The sequence below is a fragment of the Barbus barbus genome (genome assembly GCF_936440315.1).
Source record: "Barbus barbus genome assembly, chromosome: 20".
Taxonomy (NCBI): Eukaryota; Metazoa; Chordata; class Actinopteri; order Cypriniformes; family Cyprinidae; genus Barbus; species Barbus barbus.
Genome location: NC_136748.1, coordinates 16,306,552 through 16,329,018, shown reverse-complemented (window position 1 = coordinate 16,329,018; position 22,467 = coordinate 16,306,552). Strand labels below are relative to the sequence as shown.

Genomic DNA, 22,467 nt, shown 5'->3' with positions numbered 1-22,467 from the left:
CCCTACGGGGTAGTTTTTGTTTGTTTGTTTATTTTATTTTATAATTAATAAAGCCCGATTTTCCTCCTGCATTTGAGTCCTCGCTCTATCCCTGCACCCAACCCTGACAAGCTTGGTGAGAAACGATAGGCCTTGATGCAAAAATGGTTTTCTTTCTCGTTTTCATATATTCTTTCATGGGCTTGTCAGCTTTCAGCAGATAGAGAGATGAGCTCTCCTAATGGTTTTGCTTTGTGTCTGTCTCCTTTGAACCTCTGATGGAGAACGTTCCTCCTTTTTTACCTGTTTTCCACCAGCAATGGTTTGTAAATGCATCCACGGTGTCCTCTAGCATCACTTCAGTGTACCAGACGTTTGACCTGCTGGTCTAAAAGCAGTCTGTTTTTAATGATCTCTAAATATATACAGCATAATAGCAGTGAGACTCTTTTCCATCATTTTAAAGGAGTTGTTAGGCTTGTTATTTAGCTTCGTTTATACATGATTACCTTATAAAACAAAACCATTTAGTTTACTTTTTATCCAAATGATTTATGAATTTATTTTTGATTAAGTATCAGGCTCCAAGCCAGAGGGAATGAGAAATATATCATTATACATATGCAGCTTTATAGCCAACACAAGCTACAAAAATCTTCACATCTGTAAATCTGTCTGAATTGTTTGTTTAATATTATAAAATGTAGACTGAAATGAGATAGTGCACAGTAATAAGTCATTATGTATTTGTTTTGTTTCAGGTAAAGCCTATGCACCCGAGTTCTACTATGACACCTACAGTGCTCTGTGGCAGAACAAACCTCGCGTCTACGGGTTCATACTCCAGTGGACTCAAATGAATCCCAATGCGGTCGACCGTATCATGGCTTATCGACTTGGTATCAAGCAGGTGAGTGACTCTGGACGTTTACTTAAAGATGATGTCAAGTGGTTACCTAGAAAGAAGTTTCTTCTCGTCTTTTTGTTCTATCGGTGGCGTATTTCAGGATTCATACCAGATGTATGATGTACTCTTTGTATTCATATTGATTTCATGTGGTATACCATTTAAAAAAATGTAATGTCATGTTAATGTGAAGTTTTTGGTTCAAATTATCTGATAAGTTAAGAGACTTATTAACTTTGTGACATGGTCATGAGGGTCTGCTCATGGCAATATGTAATTGTTTATAGACTGTTTGCATCGCTATTGTTTTAGTGTAGGGTCCATGTTAATGGTACATTTGGCCTGTGTGCAGAATGGTGTACACAACTGCTTATTACAAGTGTAAATTAGTATTGTATTTGTTCTGCTCAAAATTGAGTAAATTAGTATTGAGTTAGAACAAGTTCAACTGTCAACATCCTTCACATATAGGATAAGTCAAGGAACATTATTAGGATTCATGAGAGACATCTATGAGTACTGTTTACGTAGTTCATGTCAGTGAAACAGATACGTTCTGTTTATTGAGTCGGGCTAATATTTGACCAAGTGCTTTAGCGCTCTGCGATGCGTTGTACTGTTCTGCCTCGGCGCGTGTGGTCACACAGAGCAGTGCGGTTGTCAGTTACGAGTCATCATCACACTGCTCTGTCACCCTCTCCTTCACACTTCCTCTGCTCAGCTGGAATAGCAGCGTCCACGGCCATTTATAATGACATCATGTGGGGTGATTTATTCCTTGTTAGATTCGGCTTTGCTGCCTACTGGTGCTCAAAGTCAATGCAAAGTAAACGTAGCACGTTTCGCCATGCCATTTTTGTTGTTTTCGCCATATCCTTTCCTTCCTCTCCCTCTCATTGTCCCAGGCTTTTTGCCATTTCCATCAAGGTCTCTGCCTTTCTTGTTTTCTGGGATTGCATTATTAGTAGTGTTTAGTCGTCTTTGCACTCTGCTTTTAATGCTCAAGGGATTGTTGAACTTGAGATGAAAATTACACATGAGTAATTTTGGTTTCTAGGCAGTTGATGCAAGAGATGTCCGTGAACCAATTTTTAATGGCATCATTTTAGGCTAAAGGGATAGTTCATCCAAAAATTAACTTTAGGTCATCATGTACCTTAATGTTACTGCCAACCTGAATTCTGTAATTTTTTCCAGGAACACAAAAATAGAAATGTTTGAAGAATTATTTGGAGCTTTTTGTACATCGACAGTTACTGAGTAAGAGCTAGCTCCAAAAAGACACAATAAAGCACAATAAAAGCATTTCAAACTGTTTTTAACTAATGGTCTTAATTGCAAGTCTTCTGAGGCCATATGAATGCTTTTATGGTACTTGTGTTTATTTTTTTCTTCCTAGACCTTTGGGGCTGTGGTCAATATCAACTTCCATTGTATAGAATTTTCTTTTTTTATTTAAATGTTCCTTATAAAATATATTTAAATGGAAAAGGGAAAGGTTCAAACAGTTGCAGTTGGTGATTTCTTTATGGTTTTGAAAGAAGTTTCTTATGCTTTACAAGGCAGGATTTATTTGATCAAAAATATTGTGAAGTATTATTGCAATTTAAAGTAACTGTTTTCTATTTTAGTATAATTTAAAATATCCTGTGTTAAATTTTCAGCAGCCATTACATCACAGTCTTCAGTTTCACGTGAACCTTCAGAAATCATTCTAATATGCTGATTTGGTGCTCAGTGAACATTTATTATTATTGTCGATGTTGAAAACAGTTTTGCTGCAGCTTAAATGGATAGTTCACCCAAATTTTTTTAATTCTGTCATTAATTACTCACCCTCATGTCGTTCTTATCCCATAAGACCTTCAAAGACGAGAATGCTTTTTGTGGTAGTTGTGTTACTGTCTATGCAGAGTCTCTCGGATTTGTTGGCCATAAGCTCTTACGGGTTGTATCACTACATAACGCTTTTTCTAGTAAGCATGATATATTTTTTCAGGATTCTTTTATAAATGTCTCAACTGATCAATTTAACTGACCTCATACTTTTGAATGGTAGTGTATCTAAGGTCTGGAAACTGCTCACTATTTCTTATTTTTCTGAATCACTTTTGTCTTCACTAGCTCATTTTAATAGGACCTACAGTGTGACACAAAGATATTTCATGTATTCTCTCTATTTATGTTGGGTCACTAAGGCTACATGTATAATGATTATAAAAGAATCAGCAAAATGGTGTTTAAAGTGGTAGTAGATGCAAAATAGCATGTCACACCGAACTATCTGCATGTGTCCTCTGGAGTGTAATGATCTAGTGGATGGACAGAAGAATAAAAAAATAATCAAATCCCTGCCTCCCATAATGTCCATGAAATGTTGCTATTGATGTCCTCCATAAGTTTTGCTAATAAATTATTTGAAGTATGTAGCAAAAAGCTGACTATTTTTCAAAAGATGCACATCACAGGCTTGAAAGAAAAAGGATTTATCCATTTGATTTCAGATGATCATTATTTCCCAGCATCTGTCATTTCATATTTACCTTTATCAGCAGAAAGCATTTAATTCATTAACTCTAAAAGAGAAATAACAGCATGCGTGTCATTAGGCACTGTAGAGAGGACGCCTTGTACTATCCTTGATGACTTCCCAACTGAAAGCACACCTGGCACTGCAAAGAGAAAGAGAGAGAGTCAAAAACAAGAGAAGGGACAGAAAACTAATTAACAGCTGTGTCCGGTGGGATGAAGCTGCTGTAATAAGATAAGCTTTACAGGAGAAATCAAGGATGGGACCCTAGCAAACAGAGGTTAGCTGTGTGAAGCGATTGCGGGGGCGTCCGTTCTGTGCTTCCGTGTGTCTGTGTGCACGTGTGGGTGTGGAGCTGTGTTTTGTGCCTGCAGTGGGTGGTGATTGACTCATCTGTTCTGATCATGATGGAGGAGTCTGGCCTCTTCACTAATTCTTTATATTCTCTCTCTACACGGCCTCTGCGCATCCTTTTTTTGTTTGCCAACTGTTGTTCTGCAGTTTATTTGTTCTGTTTAACATGCCGCTTTTCCCCTACGTGCTCATCCATCATGGCTTTTCCCCTACGTGCTCATCCATCATGTTGTCTCGCCTGGTCGACGTGAGTGCCGCACAACGCTCTGTGGGCTCATCGCCGCTTTGGCTAGTGACATTTCCAGGACGCGACGGGCATGGGAAGTCTTAGCCTGACAATCCTAAATGAGAGGGTTTGGAGTGCGCGCAAGCTAACGGAGACGATGCCAGCCAAGCATATTAGGCAGCGCTTCAGTGCCTAACCCTGGGACGGGCAATTTCACTGCGGGGGTCTGGCGTGTTTATGGATCCCCTAGGAATGAGATTGCTTACCCTTGCTTTTTATAGCCGTCACGTACTATATTAACACTCTTTGAGGCTGTGAGTGCGGACTGAGTAATAAAAATGATGATTTTTAATATCTTTTTTTCCTTTTATGTAATTTCAAGTAAAAAATGTTGAACAGTGTAACCTGCGACCGGGATTCTTCAGCGTGCAGTGTTGCTTGGTGGATAACAGGCTTTCAGACTGATTGCTTGTTATTTCCTTTCGTTCTGTTTAAAATTATAGTGGAGAAACATCCATGCCAAATGAAAAGATTCAGTAAGAATCAAAGCATTAGCTTTGTTTAAACCTGGTAGAAAGATCTTCTATGGACACTTGTGATCAGATTTCAAGATTCCTTGAGTATTACTGTATGTCAGTGTGTTACTGCATCTCAAATACACATTACTGCTTCAAAAAATTATTTTCAAAATAAAATTTGAATCTAGCATTTCATGAAATGCTTGCTGTTTTAGTCACTGCATGTTGATGTCAAGCAAACTAGAGACAGTCCATGAAGTCTTTTGCATGTATATATTTTTAACCTTTAAAAAAAACAGAATGTTTTCCTGTTTATTTATTTTTTTACTTGTTTTAAGGACTTATGTAACTGTCTGTCATAGTTTAAACCCTTATTTTAGCGTGGTGAATGACTGACAGGTAAGTAGTCAGCCCTTGTTATGGGACAACATGTATTTAGCAGTGTTCTTAAATCAGCCAGTATTATAGTTTATTTTATTTTATTTTTCAGTATTAACCATTTTCCCTGTTGTTTTTTTGCACTGAGATTACATTCATCTAATGCACACTTAAAGTAAATCTTTAAAAACACAAGTAATGTGATAACATTGTTAAATGTAACCATTAGCAATGATGTAATATAGTATGAATAATATTATAATAGTATTAATGTATTAAATAAAAAATATAATATTAAATAGTATCCATTTATTATAAGCTGTTTCTCTGCAGTGATTGGTGCATTCCTAATCGAACCTGATAATTATTACAGTACTGTGTAAACAAGGGTTACAGGTTTCAGTATTTGCTTTAGTTAGCCCATTTATGCATTTTTGGTTGCAGTATTGCTGGGATAGACATAATCACATATTCTGTATAGAAATTCTTTGATATTTGGTCAGATCCTCAAGGATTATTAAAGCACTGGTCTCACAGCAGCAGTAAAGGCCAGCATGTAGCCATAGTTATGAACAGCCGTAATGAACAAGCCCAAATTACAGCTGCTTTCTTATCACAAGCAAATGAATATCACAATTATCAATCAGTGCCCAATGTAAAATGGAGCCATGAAGCACCTGTGGGATGACAGGTGACCCACAGCCCCTTTTACCCCCAAGAACTTGTTGTAGCGTGTTTGAATTGCATTCACGCTGTAAGTGTGTCATCATATCTCTGCAATGTTTCAACAGCATTGTGAGAATCTCTCTATTGATCATACTTTCCATGTAGTGCTGAGATGAAGCCTTCTACCTCAGGCTGCTTCTGGGATTTTGTTCCACGTTACTTGCTCACTCTAACTTTAGAGTGTTTAATATGCCTGCGCTACTTTTGTTTTTAAGTAAGTACTTAGATTTTTTTCGTTTTTAATGTGGTTTCATGAGGGAATTGCAGGGTGTTTGTGAGAATAATTCATTAAAATTGCACAATTAAAAGAAATAATCTAAAATATATATATATTTTAATGTAAAATAAAAAGTAAGACTTGCTAAAAAAAAATGTGAAATATATGTGACCCTGGAGCACAAAACCAGTCTTAAGTCGCTGGGGTATATGTGTAGCAATAGCCAAAAATACATTGTATGGGTCAAAATTATGGATTATTCTTTTATGCCAAAAATCATTAGGATATTAAGTAAAGATCATGTTCCATGAAGATATTTTGTAAATTTCCTACCATAAATATATAAAATCTTAATTTTTGATTATTAATATGTATTGCTAAGAACTTCATTTGGACAACTTTAAAGGCGATTTTCTCCGTATTTTTTTATTTTTTTTTGCACCCTCAGATTTCAGATTTTCAAATAGTTGCATCTCGTCCTATCCTAACAAACTATACATCAATGAAAAGCTTATTTATTCAGCGTTCAGATTATGTATAAATCTCAGTTTCGAAAAACTGACCCTTATGACTTGTTTTGTGGTCCAAGGTCACATATTTTATTTACATGCATGTCATGTAACTAATAAATGACAAAAAAAAAGATTAACTTGACTTCAAGTAAATATTTAATTCCTGTAAATATTTCATTTTAAATAGCCCCTGTCCTAAAGGATGGCTTTTTAAAATCTAAAACATTACTCTATGTGAGCAGTTTGATATGTAGCTTGATCAAAAGCATTTGGGGCTGGACTGCCTATAAAAAGTGGGGAATTGACTGCTTTATGTGCATACTTTTACAAATTCATTCATTCAACTAGTGGCTGATGCATTTTGCCAACAAAACTGAAAAGCATTTTATCGTTTTGGCAAGCACTATTCTGATTGGCTGATTTTACATGATTTTAGGGCATACAAGGATTTTAATCAGTCCATTTGAAAACAATGTTGTCTTGTGTACCGGAGTGGCCTAAGATTGCATCGTTACTAACATCTTGGAAAGTAGATTTTTAGTCTAGTTGCAATATTAACCGAACTCATTGGCGAAAGATTTATTGGCTTTAAAGTCAAAGTCAATGAGAATGTTGAATGTTTTGTTTTCTATTGTCAAAAAACATTCTTCAAGATATCATCTTTTGTGGAAAGTTGTGGAAATAAATTCCACTGGTTGTGTGATGACAAATAATGATTCTGTTCTGTTCTATTCATGGAGTCTGACAGAGTCTGGAATCTCAGAGTCAGGGCCGCCCTCCGCCTTCAATCCCTTCAACACACTCACATAGTGCTGCTTCAGTAGTGAACTCAGCAGGGCGCACTTATCAGATCTCTCCCCCCACATGACTTCCTCTTTTCCCCTCTGGTCTCAAATCCCATACTGTTCACCCTCGTAATTCCCTCTCTGATAGCTTAACGTCTGTCTCATTCATTCTCATACATATATAGATCAGTAGCAGGCACTTGTCTTCTGAAATTTTTACACCGTTTTACACCGTATGTTACACTATCAATAAGGAAGTAATACTGTAATGTTGCTGTATGCTACCAATTTAAACATTTGGGGTCAGTAAGATTTTTGTGTTCTTTTATTTACTTCTATTCAGCAAGGATGCATTAAATGAATTGAAAGTGACACACATTTATAATGTTACAAGATATTTTAATTTGAAATAAATGCTGTTCTTTTCACAGAATCCTAAAAAAATCATCACAGTGTGCACTGGGGCTGAGTTTTGAGATTTCACGATTCGATTCGATTTTGAATCACAAGTTGTGATTTGATCTGATTTCTGATTCAATATCAATTATTTTGGATATAAATAGAGTAAAGTACATGCACAATTTCGAAAAGGAAAAAAAATCTCTCAACTAATGCTATAAAATGTAACTACATGAGAGTCGGTACTAAATTCCTATAATATTATATATTTGTTAAAATGAATGTGTATGCAAACGCTTAAATTATACTGAATGGAGTTTTTATAACAATAAAGTAACAATTACATAATTATATTTCTGCTCCAATTCGTTATTTGAAATGTAAACATTTAAATGGTGGCTGTCATAAAAACTTGACTGATTTATTTAAACATAAATGAAATACTGAATAACAATAAAAATTACAATGAATATGTTGTATGGTGAATATATTTATCAAAACGCTCCTCTCTAGATTTTTCTAGCTGACTAACGAGTTTATGATCACAGAATTTTATTTTATTTTTTTCTGGTAAATGACATTACGTGACATATTGTTTACAAGCTGTTATATTGACATCTTTGCACGGTATATCAAAAGTAACAGCACAAAGCTTTTTGTGAGTTATTGGATGGGAAGTGCGCTTTAATGTTCCGTTCATTAGCTAACTGAAAACAGGCTAGACTAATTGATTCTTAGGATTTAAGAATCAATATTGTTTCATAAAAATTAGAATTGATTGAAATGAAGAAATCAATATTTTTTAACCCAGCACTAGTTTCCACAAACATATTAATCAGACCAACTGATTGATATAACAATGACTGATTGAAAATATTTCACTTATTGTTAATTTTACTGTATTTATAATCAAATGAAAACAGCTTTGTTGAGCATAACTGACTTTGGCTATTTAAAAAATATTTTTGCCTCCAAATGTTTGAATGGTCGCGTAAGTCACAAAAGTCTGATTTTCAGTATTTTCAATTGTTTACTTGTAATCTGTTCATTCATTTTCTTAAGTTTGGTTGATATGATAGAGAGACATTATCATGGTAATCAGCCAGTTGCAGCTTTCAAGTGACTTTTCGCTTGTTTCTCACCATTCCCACCTCACATGTACACTTTGGGATCTCAATGGGATTTCAAGAAAGGCAAAATAAACATTGCTGCCTTCTGAAACCTTGCTCAGGTTTGGACAGTGTTACTTCCAAGAAATGAACAATTTTCTGCATTATTCAGTCACATATTTTGTAATATTTGCTATATTTTGGTTATATTTGGTGTCCTTGGAGAAAACGCAACTGATGAGGATACACAAATGCACACATACACCGTTTGCATGCTAATAAAACATCAAGGCCCCCCCACACAGTAAAGATTCAAGGACACACTTCTGCACTTCCATGCACGCACTTTCACACTGAGATGCACACATTGCTGATGTGTTTCTCTTTCAATCTGTAGGCCACCTTTTCACGCTATGAATTGTTTGTGCAGAGGGACAGTGTGCTAGGATACAGTTTCATATTTACAGTACCATAACAAGAAGATATTATTCTCCATTGCAGCAAAGGATTTGTGTCAGTGCTGAAGCAAACAGCACTCGGCAGTCATCAAGCTGGCCTGCGGGCTAATTCAAAGACTTGCATGACATCGACGCGTGGCCGTTCTCTGGAAATATGCAATTTACATTACACCGGATGAAGCATCTAAAGGTACAATGTCCTTGGGCCTGTGCGTGGGCTAACGTTAGCATAAAACCTTATTTACAAACGAAGCTCGTCGCTATTAGTGTGCATTATGACAAAATAAGTCTTGTGTGAAGTCTTATTACCGGGGGCACGCTGGAGCGGTTACACTGATGAAAGCGATTCATATTTTGCCTGCGCAGGTATGCGTGTATGTGCATATAGTTTGTTATTGCAGCTTCCAATCTCATGCTTTTTTTTTTTTTGTTAGAACTCAAGTAAACGACCATTTTTCACTCTCTGCTGTTAAAACGAAAGAAACGGAAGCAAATGTCAACAGGGGATTTGTTGTATCATGGTTCTGAACTGCATCAGAAATGCAGTGGACACAAACTGACATTAAAGAATTAGTTCACCCAACATTGAAAATTTGCTGAATATTTATTCACCCTCAGGCTATCTGAGATGTAGATGTTTCATCATCTGAACAGATTTGGACAAATTTAGCATTACACTTTCTCACCAATGGTTCCTCTGCAGTGAATGGGTGCCGTCCAAACGACTGCTAAAAACATCACAATAATCCACAAGTATTCCACATGACTCCAATCCATCAATTAACATCTTGTGAAGCAAAAAGCAGCATCTTTGCTAGAAACAAATTCATCCTTAAAATTGTTTTAGCTTCAAACCCTTGCTTCTAGCTAAAATATATGGAAGCCCGTTTCCGCCACTGAATAAAAAATAAATAAAGGTAATTGCGAGTTTTTTTTTTTTCGCACAATTCTGACTTTTTTCTTGCAATTGCAAGTTTACATGTTATGATTCTGAATTCTTTTTTTAGAATTGCGTAATACAAACAGACTCGCAATGCTGACTTTTCTTCTCAGAATCCCGAGTTTGTCTCGCAATTCTGATTTTATAACATACAATTGTGAGTTAATATCATGCAATCTCGCCAATCTGTTTTATATAGTTTGTATCTCGCAATTCTGACTTCATTTCTCAGAATTGTGAGATAAAAAGTCGCAATTACCTTTTTTTTTTTTTTTTTTTATTCCTTGGCGGAAACGGGCTTCCATAAAACATGAATCCCCAGCCATAATATTGCTTTCTTCAGTGAAAAAGTCATCTTGTCTAAATTAGGAGAGAAATATGCACAGATCAAGCACGTTTACAAGCAAAAACAGTTCTTAGCAATCATGTTTGTGGATTTTGATGTGAGAGGATAGACTTACAGAATCCTATTTTGACCAGAAACAACGTCAAAAGTTAAAATGCCTCAATGACGCATTTGTTTCTTAAAAGCACACAGCTTTTTACTTCACAAGATATTAATAGATTGACTGGAGTCATCTGGATTGCTTGTGGATTATTGTGATGTTTTTTTATCAGCTTTTTTAACTGATTCTGACAGCTCTTATTCACAGCAGAGGATTCATGAGTGAGCAAATGATGTAATGCTACATTTTCCAGATCTGGTCAGATGAAGAAACAGATTTGAATGGCCTGAGGGTGAGTACATTTTTGGCAAATCTTCCTTTTTGGGTGAACTTTTCCTTTAAATGCACATGGGGAGCATCAATGAAATGCCAGTTTGCATCATTTGACTGCATTTATAGATGGATTATTCTATATTTAGTCATCCTGTGTTGCTCATAGCTCACAATAAAAAGAGTTGACAATGCTTTAGCGTGCCATATAGCATGTTTCCCAATGGAGATATAGAATAGATGACGTTTCTATGTTTAGCACTTGCCGTGCACGTGACTCTTGCATAGATATAAGCCAAGGTTTTAGTGCTGCAGGGTGAAAGTACTTAAATATGCATTAAGGCGAATTTTGAGATGTTCATAGATCAGCAGTGCTTCACCTTTTGAACTTGTCCAGATGAATCTGCTGTGAGGAAAGTTTTGGTTTAATTCAGGAAACCTTCTGTTTGAGATCAGCATATCTTCACCTTTGACCTTGTTCATAATTAAGCTGGCTATCCAAATAATTTGATTTCATAAACTTAGTATATTAACACTTGCAAAGAGTTCTTTTATTAACTTTCCTTAGGTTGCCCCCAAGTATGCACTGAGAACAAAATCATCCTAATTTGCTTTAATTGCCATGTTTTGAATTGCAAATCAGCCCCTTTTTTTCCTTAGATATCTTCGATCAAATACTAATGAGGTTCTTATTTACACAAAATATAATTTCCTTTCTCCCATGTGGAGTTGATGTATCTCAGTGCACAAAAAGGTGTTTAGGTTATAATTTGCATAAGGGCAGAATGTCTTGTTCTCTTCATATCAACCGCCCCATCCTTCCTTTATCCCCAACTCTTTCTCTGCTTGTCTTTATACAACAAGATTTGCTGAACGATGTCATGAATGAGAAGTGAGCCCAGTTGCCATAGCAACAAGCCATTTTACCTCCGACCGGCAACATATATTACAATGTAGAACAAAAAAGGTAGAACAAATGAGGCAAAAGTACTTTCGTTGAGAGCAGGTGAATTGGGATGTTTTTACTTTGTGTTATATTTGAATCCCAAAGACAGCTGTTATTTAGCGAGTGTAGCACACACCTTGTGTAACCAGCAAGTTCCAGTGCCGCTAGAGAGATTATTTGACCTTTCCTTTTATTCATAAGAACAGCGATGGTGAGCGCTGATCATGTAGATTCTCATTCAGTCTGACTATGAATTTCTGTGCCGATATCGTATGTGCAGTTTGTTTTTCCTGTATTCACCACTGGATTACTGGGGCAGTTCTTCTTGAAAGGTTAACACAGATGCGTGTGAGGTTTTTTATTAATTAACCTTGCGTTTTGAGGATAATGTTTCTCTGTTTCTGGGACCAAAAGAAGAGGCCTGTATTCCTCTCTCTGATGATGGTATTTGAATAAAGGTCATGTTCTGAGGAAGGGAAATGTCAGGTTTGTATGTAATGCAGAATAGCCAAAAATACCTTAAATTATGCTGTGTGCTCTAATGCGAGTGGCGTAATTGTGCTCGGTTTGATTCGTAATCAGAATTCATTGCCAAACTGCAACAGACCCAAGATTTACTGAAAAGGGAAAAAATATGCGGTATATCAGTTTACAGAGAAACCAGAGCACTGTATTCAGAATTCTTAAACTATGTTAATGAGTAGAAGGTGAAGTGAAGTGACATACTGCCAAGTATGGTGACCCATACTCGGAATTCGTGCTCTGCATTTAACCCATCCAACGTGCACACACACAGCAGTGAACACACACACACCGTGAACACACACCCGGAGCAGTGGGCAGCCATTTATGCTGCGGCGCCCGGGGAGCAGTTGGGGGTTCGGTGCCTTGCTCAAGGGCACCTCAGTCGTGGTATTGAGGGTGGAGAGAGCGCTGGACATTCACTCCCCCCACCTACAATCCCTGCCGGCCCGAGACTCGAACCCGCAACCTTTGGATTACGAGTCTGACTCTCTAACCATTAGGCCACGACTTCCCCTTTATAAAGATGAAAATTACTTTATAAAAATATAATAATGCTTCTCTCGCGAGTGACCCCAAAGAAAGCCTTTGGCGCCGAGCCTCTGCTGATTGTGAAACTTTGCGTTTTCCTTCTGCTGTTGGCAGCTTTGCCACGTGTCTCAGAGTAGCGTTGTGATGAACCCTGTCACGATGTGTATCCTCACAGAATAGATTACTGACCTGGAGAGCAGTTGCATATGCTGTGCTGCTTTCCCAATACTGTAGGTGTGAGTTTAAAGGGATAAAAATAAAAATTCTGTCAGTATTTACTCACCCTCATGTCATACCAAACTGAGAGTTTTCAAGTGGTCTCTTGATTATTTTTCATAGCTGTACAAATACAGTACAATTCAAACATTTGCGCTTTTTAAAATTGTTTATTTTTGAAACAAGATCAAAAATACAGTAAAACAGTAATATTATGAAATATTATTACAATTTAAATTAACTTTTTTATTTTAGTTAATGTAATTTATTTCTGTGATGGCAAAGCCAAATTTTCAGCAGCCATTATTCCAGTCTTCAGTGGCCATGACATTCAGATGCAGTTCAACATCTTTTTTTGAATGATTATAAATGCCTTTTGATGTGACTTTTGATAATGTAATGCATGCTTACTGAATAAAACGATTGATTTCTTTCCGAGAAAAAAAAAAATCTTATTAACCTCAAACCCAAATTGTAGTGTATGAGTTGACCTTTTTTGGCCCCTTCGTCACTATTCACTTTTGTTAAATGGAAAAGGTGCAGCTTGAACATTCTGCCTAACATTTCCTTTTTGAGTCCTACAGAAGTCAGAAAATCATACAGGTTTGGAACAATTTGAGAATGAGCAAATAATGAAAGAAAATACGAAGTAAAAAATTGTAGTGAACCATTCCTTTAATCATGCCATATAACAGTTAAAACGTTAATTTCATTTATTTGCACATGGACACAAGTATTGACTTTCTGCAGCAAGAAGGCTCATTTTTCTCATGTATACAGTCAGCCAAGGTCTTATTCTTGGATCACAATAGATTCAAATTCCACAGATTTAAGTTGGGTATTATATCAGCGGCACCAAAGTTGAAGCATTTCGTCAGAGCTGGTTGGTTCTTCAAGGTTGTTTTGTCAGCCTGTGTGTCTTCTCTCCGCCCCTGTGCTCTTCGCACTCTCCTTCAGTGTGAGGGCTGTATGCTTCAATATTGGCCCCTCACATCCACAACAAGGTTTAGAGTGTCTTGCTCAAGGATGTGTTAAGATTTGAGTGCTGTGTTGGAAGAAACAGAAGGTCCCCGGAGCTGTGCACACTGAACCACATGAAAAAAGCAGATGCATTTCAGTTCTTTAATGAAATCGCACCCAAATGTGATGTTGAAGGATGCTCCATGTCAAGTGTTCCTCGCTAGTGTAAAAAACTTGACGTTTGGTTTTTCTTGCTTTGTTTGGAGAAGGTTAAGAGTCATTTTTGGCATGAAGAAATGATCTGTGATTCTCTTCAGTGGGGTTTAATTGAGTTTTGGGTTTAGCAGCTTTACATAGATAAGATCAAATGCTGCTGAAAGCCGTCTGTGATGATACCACTTATGAATGTATTGATTTTTTTTTCTCTCTTTTCAAAGAGGAGAGACTTTGAAATAAGCTGTTGTTGTATGATGCATTGCAGGAGTAAGGTGCTTTGGGGAAAGAACGGTCCATCTTTTCTTATATGTGCCCGCACCAATGCTTTCCCCCTCTACAAGATCTGCAGGCATGGAATTAGAAATCTCACAGAAGCAATAAACAGTAATTGGATTTGGCGATGGAAATCTCTTTACCAGGAGAGAGAGAGACCCTGGTGGGAACACTGGCAACTTCTCAGGGATATTGCTGCCACCCTCCCCTTCTCTCTCTTGCCCCACTGATTTAACCAATCATCTTGCATTTGAATCCAGTGAGACCCGCGGTGCCTGCTGCGGGAGTCTGTGTATGGCTGTCAGTCAGCGAAGCTCTGAGACAGTAGTCATGAGGCCAAGATCAACTGCCACCACATAACAGTATCCTTCCATCGTTGTGTATCCACAGCCTGCCTAATAGTTGTCACTTGGCAAAAGTTAAAGTTTGCACATGGTCACAATTAATATGACCAACTATGCATGCGATGGCCAAAAGATCTCAAAAATCCAGGAAAATAATGACTGGCCCATAGTAATGGACTATAAATACTGTGGGTGAATTGTTAATTAGTGATATTAGTGATCATCTACCGGTTTTTACAGTTTATGACAACAACTATAAGAGAAATCAGTTAGATGTAAAACAAGATTACAGACGAGTGAGGACAGAGAAATATATGAATGCATTTAAGAGTGACTTATTAGCACAGGATTGGGGAGTCGTATATAAGGAAAATTATGTTGACAATGCATATAATATATTTGTAAAAATATTTATATCATTATATGAAAAAAACTGTCCAATTATATAATATTATAGAAAACAGAAATATATAGATCGTTCATGGATCACAAAGGGTTTACACAATGCCTGTAAAACGAAGAATACACTCTATAGAGAGTTTATAAAACAAAGAACTAAAGAGGCATTTAATAAATATAAAAATTATAAAAATAAGGAATACTATAGTAAAATATTAAGTAATAACAAAAATAATATTAAAGGAACATGGGATGTATTAAATAGTATTAACAAAGGTATAGGACAACAAAGTTATCCTCAATATTATATTGATAACAACACTACAAAGGATAATATGGATGATGTGGTTCATAGCTTTAACTATTTTTTTGTGAGTGTTGGACCAAAATTGGCAGAAGAAATTCAAGATCCAATGTCATTGGAAGGTTGGAATGAAAATTTAATTGAAAGAAATCCCAACTCAATGTTCCTTACAGAGGTGGAAGAAAAATAAATAATAAATATTATAAATAAGTGTAAATATAAAACATCTACTGATTGTAATGACGTTGATATGAAAATTGTGAAAAAGGCCATTGAGGGAATCTCTAAACCAGTAACGTATATTTGTAATTTATCATTTCAAACTGGTAAATTTCCAAGCAAAATGAAAATAGCTAAAGTGGTTCTGCTGTATAAACCTGAGGATAGACACAACTTCTCAAATTACAGCCCTGTTTCTTTACTTCCACAATTTTTAAACTAATAAATTGTCATAATAATAACATAATAAATTGTCTAGAAGTATCTCAGTACTGAATAAGGCAAAGCATGTTCTTGACCACAAATCACTCTACATTCTTTATAGTGCATTAATATTACCATACTTAAATTATTGCTCAGAGGTTTGGGGTAATACATATAAATGCAGATTATTATCATTATCTATGTTGCAAAAAAAGAGCAATACAGATCTTTTGTCAGAGAACGACCAGGCTTTCCTCTCAACCAATTGCCACGATCCACGTCACCAGAGTTCTAATCACCCGCACCTGCACCTCATCAGCGAACAATCACCACACACTTAAAAGCACTCTCCTCAATCACAACAGTGTCCGATCTTGTTGTAACATACAAGGACCGACGCTCCCAAGACTCATAGCTGAGTATACTACCTGACGATACTTACCTGTTGAAACTTACCTCTTGTTCTGCTCCTCTTCATCTTCCCCATCCGCAGATCCAGACGCTCGACGACGGACACTGTTGTGGTTACCACTCACTGGACACGTATCACGGCACACAGAGCACTCCCCTGCACGCTGGAGGTTCCCGCTGTCATCATCCCTGTCAAAGACACAGTGACTGAGTTTATCCCGGCTCACGGGTCTCCTGTAACTCCATTGACTTCTACTCATCTCAAGAATACCAACCCCTCAGTTCTTCCGATTCCAGATTCACTATTAAACACCTTTGTTCTTTCACTAACCTGCTGTGTCTGACAAGTTCATTACAGAAGATCGGACCAGGACAGCAACATCATGAGTACAGCTGATCCCTTCCAGGAACTTGTCGACACACTCAAGAGGATCCTCACTCATTCCACCTCTCCTCCCGCACCAGCTCCAGTACCTTCTCCAGCCACTTCCGCATTCAGCTCTTCTTCGCCGATCATGTTCGCCAGTCCCATGGCCCGACCAGCGCCGTTCTCAGGTGATCCCGAGGAGTGCAATGGCTTTTTGTTACAATGCTCACTAACTATTGATCTGCATCCTCAGATGTTCACCTCCGATCAAGCAAAAATTGCCTTTGTGGTCACCTCGCTCCGGGGACCAGCCCTCAGTTGGGCCGAGTCGATCCTGAGCCAAGCCGGTCCCGCAACACATTCCTATGTCCAGTTTCTCGCCCACTTCAAAGAAGTGTTTAGCAGCTCACCGGGGGACTCATCGGTAGGCGAACAATTATTTAAGTTACGTCAAGGCTCATCGACTATCCATCAACACGCTCTGAAGTTCCGCACCCTGGCAGCCACGAGCGGTTGGAATGAGCCTGCACTACTTACTGCCTTCCGACAAGGCTTAAACCCCCGGTTGAAGTTACATCTCGCTGCTTATGATGATACTTATGGGCTCGAGAAGTTTATACAGCTCGCCATCCGCTGCTCGAACCGTATGAAGGCATGTCTTTCTGATACTCCCTCACCATCTGCCATTGCTACTCCTCCAACTTCCCAGCCAGAGGCCAGACCCTCACCGGAACCCATGCAGACAGACATGTTTCGCTTGTCCCCCTCAGAACGACAAAGAAGAATCGCTAACAACCTGTGTCTGTACTGTGGTGACCCAAACCACCGAATCTCATCATGCCCACAACGTCCTACTCGACTTGCGGTGAGTGGCATCCAACCTACCTTTCCCAAGATGAACCCTTTAACTTCCAATGCACATCTGATAATAGACTCTACTCCACTCCCAGTTACCATCCTCCTCGACTCCGGCTCGGCCGGGAACTTCATCTCCGGCGATCTCTGTCGAAGGCTCGACCTCCCGATCGCCGCGACAAAGACCACTTACCAGATCCAGTCCATAACCGGTATGCCACTCACTCCCAATCTTGTTGAGAATTGTGTTGGACCGTTGCAGCTTCGCGTAGGGCAACTCCATCAAGAATTCATTCACCTGTTGGTACTGGAAGAGGCAACTGTTGATGTCATCTTGGGTCTGCCCTGGCTGGTGAAACACAATCCAATATTATCCTGGAAGTCTGGCGAGGTGCTAAAGTGGGGTTCGTCCTGTTTCCCTCAATGTTTCCCGTACTTACCTCGACCTACTCATTGGGCAACCGTTTCACTTCCCCTACATGCCACCACTATCGAGAGTCCTGTGGATCAAAGATCCGTGGATATCCCTTCTGAGTATTCTTCTTACAGTGACGTTTTCTGCCCCCAGCGAGCTGCCAGACTTCCACCGCATCGGCCATGGGACTGTGCAATTGACCTGGTTCCGGGTGAGCCTGTACCATGAGGAAAGATCTATCCCCTCTCACTACCTGAACAGAAGGCCATGGAGGAGTACATCGAGGAAGCCCTCCATCAAGGCTATATTGTACCGTCCACGTCCCCTGCTGCTTCCAGCTTTTTCTTTGTGGCAAAGAAGGATGGAGGTCTACGTCCGTGTATCGATTACCGTAAGCTCAACCAGATAACTGTCAAATTTCGCTATCCCCTTCCTCTTGTCCCAGCAGCCTTGGAACAACTCCGCGGTGCCACCATCTTCACCAAACTGGACCTCCGCAGCGCGTATAACCTCATTCGCATCAGGGAAGGGGATGAATGGAAAACCGCTTTTGTGACCCCTACTGGCCACTACGAATATCGGGTCATGCCCTATGGCCTCGTCAACGCCCCTTCCGTTTTCCAGGGGTTCATGCATGAGGTGCTCCGGGAGTTCCTTCCCCGGTTTGTGTTGGTCTACATTGATGACATCTTAATCTACTCCCGGAGCCTGGCCGAACATCGCCAACACGTTGCGGAGGTCCTCCAGCAATTACGAAAGTTCCAGTTATATCTGAAGGCCGAAAAATGTCAATTCCATCAAACAACCGTTCATTTCCTGGGGTACATCATCAGTCATGGTGGCATTCGCATGGACAAGGGGAAGGTGGAAGCCATCACCTCTTGGCCCCAACCCACTACCATCAAGGAACTACAGAGATTTTTAGGATTTTCTAACTTTTATCGTCGCTTTATTAGTAACTACAGCACCATAACCAGTCCCCTCACTGACCTCCTGAAGGGAGGAAAGAAATCTCTCCATTGGGGCCAAGATGCGACCGACGCCTTCAACCGCCTTAAGGAAGCCTTTACGACCGCACCACTCCTAGTCCATCCCGAACCCAATTTACCCTTCACCGTAGAGGTGGATGCCTCTACTACCGGAGTGGGTGCGGTTCTCTCACAGCAGCAGGGGACCCCTCCGAAACTCCATCCATGTGCCTTCTTTTCTAAAAAACTCAGCCCGGCGGAGAGGAACTACGACATCGGAAACCGTGAGTTGCTAGCTATCAAGCTAGCGTTAGAAGAATGGAGACACTGGTTGGAGGGAGCCAACCACCCCTTCCTAGTCTTAACAGATCACAAAAATCTAGAGTACTTACGAGACGCCAAGAGGCTCAATCCTCGTCAAGCGCGGTGGGCGCTGTTCTTCACTAGATTTGATTTCAAAATTTCATACCGTCCAGGTCCTCGTAACATCAAGGCTGATGCCCTGTCCCGGGTTCACTCTCAAGAAGAGGTCTCCGATGAGCCCGAGGGGATCCTCCCTACCAACATTATTGCCAGCCCCATTGTATGGACCTCTCCTCCAGTTGTCTCCGATCCTCCTCCGGCCAATCCGCCGGGCTGTCCCCCGAATCGCCAGTATGTACCCCAGACTCAACGCACGCCTCTCATCCACTCCTCGCATACATCCATTGGTACAGGCCACCCAGGGGCCAACGCTACTCTCTCGCTGCTAAGCGATCGCTTCTGGTGGCCAAACATGGCAAGGGATGTGAGGAGGTTCGTTCAGGGCTGTCCCGACTGCGCGATATCCAAGAGCTCACGTCATCTCCCTGCTGGCAAACTGGTACCACTACCCATTCCCAATCGTCCATGGTCACACCTAGGAGTAGACTTCATTACTGATTTACCACTCTCAGATAAGAATACCTGCATTTTCGTCATCATTGATCGCTTCTCCAAATTCTGTAGACTCCTTCCTCTCCCTGGACTACCCACCGCTATACAAACTGCCGAGTTACTCTTCAACCACGTCTTCCGCTACTTTGGAATCCCGGAGGACATCGTCTCCGACAGAGGACCACAGTTCATATCACGGGTATGGAAAGCATTCTTCTCTCTCCTAGGTGTGACCGTCAGTTTGACCTCTGGATACCATCCTCAATCCAACGGGCAGACTGAACGCAAAATCCAGGAAATAGGGAGATTCCTGAGAACCTTCTGTCACGGCCGCCAGAACTCCTGGAGCCAGTTCCTAGGCTGGGCCGAGTACGCTCAAAACTCCCTTCGGCAAGGCGCCACTGGTCTCACTCCCTTCCAGTGCGTACTCGGTTACCAGCCTCCCCTATTCCCATGGTCAGGAGAACCATCTGACGTACCCTCGGTAGATCACTGGTTCCGGGAGAGCGAGGGAGTCTGGGACTCGGCTCATCACCATCTTCAGCAGGCAGTGCGCAGGCAAAAGATCTCCGCCGATGCTCGTCGCTCGACCCCACCTGATTATCATCCAGGACAAAAGGTTTGGCTCTCCACACGGGACGTCAGGCTGCGCCTGCCTTGCCGCAAGCTTAGTCCCAGATTTGTTGGCCCCTTTACCATTCTGGAACAGGTCAATCCGGTAACCTTCAAACTACAACTACCTGCACACTACAAGATCCACCCCACATTCCACGTCTCACTCCTCAAGCCGTATTTTCCTTCTGTCTCCCCAGAGCCTGGTCCGGTCGAGGAACCCCCTCTCCCTCTCATCATTGACGACGGTGCTATCTATAAAGTCCAGGAGATTTTGGATTCCCGGCGTCGGGGTGGTCAACTCGAATATCTAGTCGACTGGGAGGGGTACGGCCCAGAGGAACGCGCTTGGGTTCCCAGGGATGATATACTTGACCCGGATCTATTAAGTGAATTTCATTCCAACCATCCTGATCGCCCTGCTCCTCGAGGACGAGGTAGACCACCACGACGCCGGGGTCGGCCCTCAGGAGCGGGCCGTGGAGAGGGGGGTACTGTCAGAGAACGACCAGGCTTTCCTCTCAACCAATTGCCACGATCCACGTCACCAGAGTTCTAATCACCCGCACCTGCACCTCATCAGCGAACAATCACCACACACTTAAAAGCACTCTCCTCAATCACAACAGTGTCCGATCTTGTTGTAACATACAAGGACCGACGCTCCCAAGACTCATAGCTGAGTATACTACCTGACGATACTTACCTGTTGAAACTTACCTCTTGTTCTGCTCCTCTTCATCTTCCCCATCCGCAGATCCAGACGCTCGACGACGGACACTGTTGTGGTTACCACTCACTGGACACGTATCACGGCACACAGAGCACTCCCCTGCACGCTGGAGGTTCCCGCTGTCATCATCCCTGTCAAAGACACAGTGACTGAGTTTATCCCGGCTCACGGGTCTCCTGTAACTCCATTGACTTCTACTCATCTCAAGAATACCAACCCCTCAGTTCTTCCGATTCCAGATTCACTATTAAACACCTTTGTTCTTTCACTAACCTGCTGTGTCTGACAAGTTCATTACATCTTTAGTGAGTGGGGTGGGGCCAAGAGCCGTGGGAACGGAGCGAGGCCGGTGGAGTTAATGATAATGAGCGACACCTGCACCACTCACCGGTCTCGAGTCCCACGGACGAGCTCCGGAAGGATAAAAGGAGGAGTGACGACAGTGAAAGACGAGAGAGGACCAGACCTGGACTTTATTTTGTGTTTTGTGTGCAGCAGTCGTCCATGAGGGGCTGCCGCTTTACTTTGGTGTTTGTTTATTTTGTTATTAAAATCTTTAAATGTTTGCCGGTTCCCGCCTCCTTCGTCCCGTTCTACGAACTTTGTTACAAGATCATTCATAAAATTGGCTATAGAGATCATACAAATTCATTATTTTTAAAATCAAAGATATTAAAATTAATTGATTTGGTTCATTTTCAAACAGCACAAATAATGTATAAAGCAAAAAATAATTGACTCCCTGGCAATATTCAAAAATTGTTCCTTAATGGAGAAGAGATATAATCTTAGGAGAGAGTGTAATTTTAAGCATCTTTATGTTCGTACAACATTAAGAAGCTTTTGTATTTCTGTATGCCGAGTGAAATTGTGGAACAGACTAAGTCTAGTGCTCAAGCAATGCCCAAGTGTGCCTCAGTTTAAAAAGCAGTATAAACGTATGGTTCTCAGAATGTATCTGGAGGAAGAACGGATCTGATTAGGTGTTCACACAGATTATTTAGCCATAGTTTTATTTAGGTTTTGTGTCTGTATATATACTGTAAATATATGTAGGAAAGTCAAAAGAGTGTATTAAGACAAGAATTATTAAGTTAATTTGATTATTATTGTTACTGATTATTGTTATCAAGAAGTTGATTTAATGATCATTGTTATTGATTAGTATTATCAACGTGGAGTGGAGAAGGGGTAGGATTAAATAAGCTTTTGCTTCTTCCTACTCCTTTTTGGACATGTATAAGTTACAATTATTTTGTATTGTGTTGTATTGTTTTGTTTTGACTATATTTATTTACATGTT

General features: G+C 40.1%; 1 protein-coding gene across 1 annotated transcript in view; it reads left to right on the top strand.

Moving 5' to 3' along the window:
- LOC306886642 (MAM domain-containing glycosylphosphatidylinositol anchor protein 2-like) overlaps positions 1–22,467 on the top strand; it is a gene marked incomplete at both ends in the record, with an annotated part of 162,396 nt that overhangs the window by 115,281 nt on the left and 24,648 nt on the right. Inside the window, one exon of the mRNA XM_079443931.1 lies at positions 741–889. Coding sequence (XP_079300057.1) covers positions 741–889 — 149 coding nt within the window. The remainder of the gene's footprint in view (positions 1–740; positions 890–22,467) is intronic.